This window comes from Dermacentor andersoni, chromosome 10, assembly GCF_023375885.2.
Source record: "Dermacentor andersoni chromosome 10, qqDerAnde1_hic_scaffold, whole genome shotgun sequence".
In the NCBI taxonomy this organism is placed as follows: Eukaryota; Metazoa; Arthropoda; class Arachnida; order Ixodida; family Ixodidae; genus Dermacentor; species Dermacentor andersoni.
Window position 1 is genome coordinate 83,408,910 of NC_092823.1, and position 6,360 is coordinate 83,415,269.

Sequence of the window (6,360 nt, forward strand, 5' to 3'; positions counted from 1 at the left end):
TACATAAAATTTCAGACCGAGAGGGGTAAAATTAGGCTATAACAAAACAGTATTGAACGCCTGGTTGCAAACTAATAAAGGGAAAGGCAGTGACAAAAGTATTACATTTGTTTATGTAGAGTTGAAAAATGCGTTAAAAAAAGCGGGAAATTTTCGTGGTCACGCTCATAAGATGTGGTGTTAGGAAGGTCGAAATGCGAATGGGTGTTGGTAGATGCGCATGAAACTGAATCGATTGCACAGCCGCTGTGGCTTGTAATGAGGAGTTTCAAGAGGGAGAACTGATGTTGCTGTATTATGAACGTAATTATGAAATGATAATAGCAGGGCTATATCACGATGATCCTGCAAGGGATCTAGGGAGAGGTAGAGTTCAATTTGCGTTACGCTTTTTGATAGTCATAACGTGAAATAAAACGCGCAGCCCCATTATGAATAGACTCGAGTCCTTCGACCAAAATTTTCTGATGGGGAGACCAGACTAATGCAGCCCATTCAAGCTGAGGTCGAACAGATGCTAGGCAAGCTAGATTACGAACGTCTTTAGTAGAATTATAAATTAAGAACGGGGCTGACAGATGGAATAGCACACTGTGGTATAAAGTTTGTAAACATAGATAAGGTGCCTTAGAAAGGCTGGCCAACGTTTCGATAGGAGAACCTCTCTTCGTCAAAGGCGCCAGCCTTTCTGAAGCACCTTATCCCTGTTTACAAATTTTAGTAGAATGATGTAACTTGCCGCGTATTTACCTTAATGACCTCGAAGAATTGGCGCGTATGTTTGCAAGGTGTGTTAACCACCATAAAGTCGAAAATATGTTGACACCAAGATAAGTTGAATGTGGAGTATCATGCAGAAATGTGAAGATATATATGTGATAAAAAAAACGTAGAACTACTATACTTGCGGCTGAAAGCGATAATTTGACATTTAGAAACGTTAGGCTTCATTAGCCAAGTGTTCCACCAAAGAGAAATAAGTTCTAGATATTTTTGGAGGATTGTATTTTCCGCACCCATGATGGAGCGATAAAGAATGCAGTCGTCTGCAAAAATGCGCATATGTGATGACATGTTATTCGGTAAGTCATTAATGTATATTTGAAATAGTAACGGCCTAAAAACGCTGCCTTGTGGTGCACCTCAAGCAACGTGTCAAAAACGAGGGAAATAATTATTAGCTGCTGTGAATTCCACACAATAAGATAGAAAATTGCGAAGGCCACTTAGAGTAATAGAATCAAATTAAAGAGAATAATTTCAAAATCAAACGGCAATGTGCTACAAGGTCGAACGCTTTTGCAAGGTCTAGAAAAGCACAAACAGTTTGTAGATCCTCTTCCATGTTAGTATGTAAATCAGTTTTTGATTCGAATCATTGCGTCTTACACGAGTAGTTTCTCCGAAATCCGTCTTGATTAGAAAAGAAAAATTTGTTGGATTCCACATGGCTGTAGACATTTTATGCAAAACATGTTCTAGCATTTTGCAAGATGTAGATGTTAATGATATTGGCCGGTAGTCTTCCGTTGTGTATTTATTACCTGCAATAAATATGGGTATGACCCTTGCTATAGGACGATGTGAGACCAACTTTTACCAGATACTATGAAGGGGTTTTTCAGAATTTTAAAATAATGTCGTCAACACCACAGGATGTGGTTAGCTTGAACTTATTTACCAGGCATGCGACACCGTCAACTGTTATTATAGGTGACATATATTGGTAGTTTAGTTCCGTTACATCCAGCAGATCAGGCTGATCTGTAGTGAATATAGAAGAAAATTAAGTATTGAAAGTAGAAGCACAGTGAATACCTGGAAGGGTAGTGTTGGTATGGTTGCGTAAATAAATGTTAACTTGGTCTTCATCTAGGCTTGTAGAGTGCCAGAACTTTCTGGGATTAGATTTTAGAAAAGCTGCTTAGTCATGAGAGAAGTATCTCTAGCTGAAGACAGGGCAGAACAGTAAATTTTCAAGCTTTACTTGTTTGTGTCCTAAGCTATTTGTGCGCGCAAACGTTTAGCACTATCGTGGTGCCGCTTCTCACTGTCTTTCAGTACACGTAGGGGTCTGATGAGCCATAAGTGAGATTTATCATTGGTTACGTTAATGAGAGGGACGTACTGGTTAACCAAAGCAGATATCTTATTCCTGGAGAGTATCCAATTCTCTTCCACCGCCCGACTAGGAAATGAATATAACAGTACGTGAGAAAATAATATATCTAATTCGGAATTCATAACGTCGGAATTGACTTTATTGTAATCATATATCTTCTAGTAGCAAAACGTGTAAATGATGAGGGTGCTTTAGGAGTTACTTGAGGTAAAGAATGATCACTAAAAGCATTAACAGACACAATATGGTCTACAGTCTCAGGGGCAGCAGTGAGAATTAAATGAGGGCACAGGATTGGCACTACAGCCAACATGGCTGACGTTAGTTCCTTCCACATCATATATCGCCGTGGCTGGGTTTGCGGTAACCCTGGGCTAGGGTGTATGGTCTGCGAGTGGCCCCGCCACCTGCTTGCTTGCGCCTAAAGTGGTCCGCCTCTCACTGATCGCCAATGCTGCTGGAGGCACTCTTCTCTGGCAAACTGGGACGCCTCCAGCAACAGGAACTCCAATTCTAACCGAATTTTTGAAAGGCCCCGCACTAAAGTCCGGCTTCCTTCAGTGGGCACAAGTGTGGCACTACAATCACTATGGCTGACACTCCTTCCTTCCACTTCATACAGGTCTGTATTGCCGCTTTCCTTTATGCTAAACGTTCTAATCTGCTAAACAAATTTTTGCAGTGCAGGAATGCTGCCGTGAAGATTCTGAAACAAGCCCTAACGTTGAAATACAGTGTATACCATGCAGCTCAGGCATGAAATGGGGGCAGAATTTTGGAAAACATAGTATGTTGCGCCTATGAATAGCGTGGCATCGTACTGAGACCATTTAGTGTATGAGCCCCTAGGAATTGATAGAAAACGGCGACTAAAAGCCGTGCAGTACGGAGGGTTGCTATAGTGCCGATTTCTCGGTGCTCTTTAGACTGAATACAAGATGTGGGTTCGATGATATATCGTTACCAGAAACTGCGTGCATAAGCGCGTATTTAGAAAGAGTGCGTTTCATTCTCGGGAGAACGCAGATGCCTGTTGTGCCGGCGTGGCAACTGAACGAGGCGGTTGTTGCCTCCGCGGTGTCGCACATGCCGAGGCTTTAAGCACTCTTTAAATAAGGCCGTCTCCGGTCTATACTTCGTAGAAACGCTGGAAAAGGACTTTGAGTTTGCGCGCAACAGAATCGTTTTCTGGCATATTCAAATTACAACGCGAGAGCGCTCATGTCTATAGGTTGTGTGTTAGTCCTAGTTCACGATTTTTCCGCGTGTTTCACCTTGAGAAATTCAAATATTTCAGTCAAATCCTTGTGACACATGGAAGGCCTGGGCAAGCGGGGTTCGAAAATCTTTTTGCCGATAGGACGCCCGACACCGAATTTCCTGTGACACGGGCTCCTTAACGCTATCGCGATGATAGCAATAACCATATGAATCAATATAGCCGTCAATGTGGTCACCCCACTACAGTTTCGCTGGTTAACCTTTTAACAAAGTATAAGGGCACTAAATATTGTACAATTTTATTCTTTGGGTGCCACTCGTACCCAGACTGAGCAAATTTCCGCTCAGGAGATTGCTAGGTGTTTTATTTATGGTGTGCTAATCGCATTCAAAAGCCCATGCGCAGTTTTGATTAACCGACACCGGATTAATGTTGAGAACGTCCCTTATCTTCAGGAAACGGCGAATGTGCAGCCAACAATTGTGGTTAATGTCAGCGAGCTGAAGCTTGGCATCGGGATGAAGAAGGCACTCCACGCTCTCCTTGACGACGCCTGCGATTCTCATAAACTCATCAAGGGTGCAGTGGCGCACACGCAAAAGAGCACTGCTGATCTTCTCTTTAGCTTCGGTCTTTGTGACGTCAGCACCTTCCATCACCATTTCGAGGAGACGTGGATGGTCGTGCATCAGCTCGAAGGCATCCGCGCCGTCCAAGGCATCTTGCTGACCTAGCACGAATTGTGAAGCAACCGAAAGGGCGGAGGCATTCCTTCTCGTCGCTTGCTGCATGAAAAAAGAAAACACGTCATGGTTAAAGTAGACAAAACTTGCGCTAAGTCTGAAGCGCTCTAAATTTCTGAAGTGTTTGATAGTGCGTGCAGGAGGAAGGCCGCACACCATTTCCGAATAATAAAGAAATAGCTATGTTTCGAACAGCCAACGTACCGCCTGCATCATAGCTTTACTTATTTTCTAGCTGAAGTGATCTCGGAAATTGTCAAAAAGAAGTCAAAGCAACGGGAGGGAAGCATTCTGAGTAGAACCATGATTGAAAATGCAGAAATATGCATGCAGAGCAATATCAAAGACAACGTATATTTTCTGCGCACAAATAATATATGCTGGTGGAGAAATTGCAATTTTGTTAACGCAACAGCTTTGCTCGCTGTTCTTTCTAAGGCGAAGCTTTCTTTGCTTCATCACCATTTGTTTCGCAGTGCTCCATTGGTATATGTCGCATAATTGCCTTGCGGGCTCACCGCTGCTTCGGTGGCTTGTTTCGCACGACTTACTTGTATCCTCGAATGGTTTTGTGATGCCTTCACGACGTTATTGATTTCATTTTCTAAAAGGCACAAAGGCTGCGCATATTACTGCGATTTGTACCGCTTATGATGCAGTCCGTTGTCAAAAATTATCTGTTTGCGAAGTCAGCAAGTGTTTGACCAGACCGCTGCTCGCGAGGACACTAGCATCAAAGTACCCTGTGGTAATACTCTCAACTCTTCTGCAAATTATATTTGTTCGCATTCTTCATTCCCATAACATTGTGTGCTTAGATTTAGGTGCACGTTAAGGAACCCCAGGTGGTCGAAATTTCCGGAGTCCTCCACTACGGCGTGCCTCATAATCAGAAAATGGTTTTGGCACGTAAAACCCCATAATTTTTTTTTTCTCATAACATTTTTTTTTTCTGCTCTGAAACGAAGGAAACAGCCGTTGTCACTGTGCCATACCAGGATGTCTGCAAGTGCGATGTTCTTGAAGTTGAATGCTTCCTTCAAAGCACCGGGCCTGCGCTCAAAACCACTTCGCAGCTCTTTACAATACTTGCCAGGCCTGGTAAAGCCACAACAGACCGGAGTCATGGTGAATTCGGTGAGGCTGAGACTCTTCCTAGCACCATGTGCGAGAACGTTCAAGTCGTAATTGGACAGTAGCACGCCTTTGATGCTGACTTTGACAAGTTTGAGGTTGGAGGCCAGCGCCGACACAAGTTCCGCCCGCACACCCGTACGCTCCTTTTCTGATAAGACAGCCAGAACGCCGTTCAGGTTTATGTCGACGTCAGTGAGCACAGCCGCTTTCCGTAGGCATGCCGCCAAGGCAGATAATTCGTCGCGATCGAATCTATTGCCCTCGACCAGCAGTGACGTTACGTTACTGGAGCTACCGACCACTTCCAGAGTCGAGATAACTGGCTGCGGGTCGACACGTTCGCGGGAAACGAACCGCCCCACCGTTACGGCCACGCTGCTGATTTGCGGGCATTTCAGCAGGTGGTTTGCGTTGGTGTGCTCATAATGGCCTTTGATGACCACTCGATCGTTCAGACCTCGCGCTCGAATAGTTTCCGAGACCCTGTCGAGCGCATCGATGAAGGGCAAAGTGTCGACTTCCACCAACCGCAGAGAATCACTGTTGGCGATTGCGTCGAAGAAAGTGTGGCACTCTGCTTCGCCGAAGCCCTTCAAGTCGACGCGCAGCTGCTGAAGCGGTGACTTCGATTCTTGCAAGGCTGTGTGCCAGGACTTCATGCATTGCGTGGCTTCAGGACTTGTAAAGTGGACACCGAGATGGGAATGTGTAGCCGTCCAAGGCAACCGCAGGCTGCGTAGTTTGGCGCTCCGGCTGGCCACTTCTGCGAAGAGGGCGAACGTAGATACGCTGGAAACACATGGAAAAGACATTTCAGTTGAATGAACAATGACGTCAAGTAAACAAACGCAAGAACTAATGTACATTTGCACTCCAATATAAACTCGTGCTAAAAACTGAAATCAAATTTCTTAACTGGTAAATGACCTGCACCTAACGCTATCTACAACGGATATTTTCGCAGCCTCAGCCATCCGCCATGTCTGAGGTCCACGTCTCTGGAGGTCTCAGTGCGCGCTGGTTAACATTGATGAGTGAACATCAGCCGTCCTTTTGGACGTAGTTAGCCTTCCGGTGTTTCCTAGGTATACTTTGTGGCACAAAATACATTTCTTGAAAAGGGACAGAAGAAAGGA

The 6,360-nt window shown here is 44.6% G+C and overlaps 1 protein-coding gene across 1 annotated transcript; it reads right to left on the minus strand.

The window, feature by feature from the left end:
• Window positions 1-3,626: 3,626 nt before the first annotated feature.
• On the minus strand, window positions 3,627-6,024 carry LOC129388342 (uncharacterized). Its single transcript, XM_055078479.2, has 2 exons — window positions 5,083-6,024; window positions 3,627-4,129 (listed from the first exon to the last, which is right to left on the minus strand). Exons 1-2 carry the CDS (start codon window positions 5,881-5,883, stop codon window positions 3,722-3,724), a joined length of 1,209 nt encoding a protein of 402 aa, XP_054934454.2. The 5' UTR covers window positions 5,884-6,024; the 3' UTR covers window positions 3,627-3,721.
• Between the last annotated feature and the right edge of the window lie 336 nt (window positions 6,025-6,360).

Excerpts from the sequence above, each read along its gene's own strand:
- LOC129388342 (XM_055078479.2), bottom strand. The coding sequence starts at position 5,883 with ATGAAGTCCTGGCACACAGCCTTGCAAGAATCGAAGTCACCGCTTCAG. Across the intron at positions 4,130-5,082 it reads TCGCACTTGCAGACATCCTG|CAAGCGACGAGAAGGAATGC; the intron begins GTATGGCACAGT and ends TTTTTCATGCAG.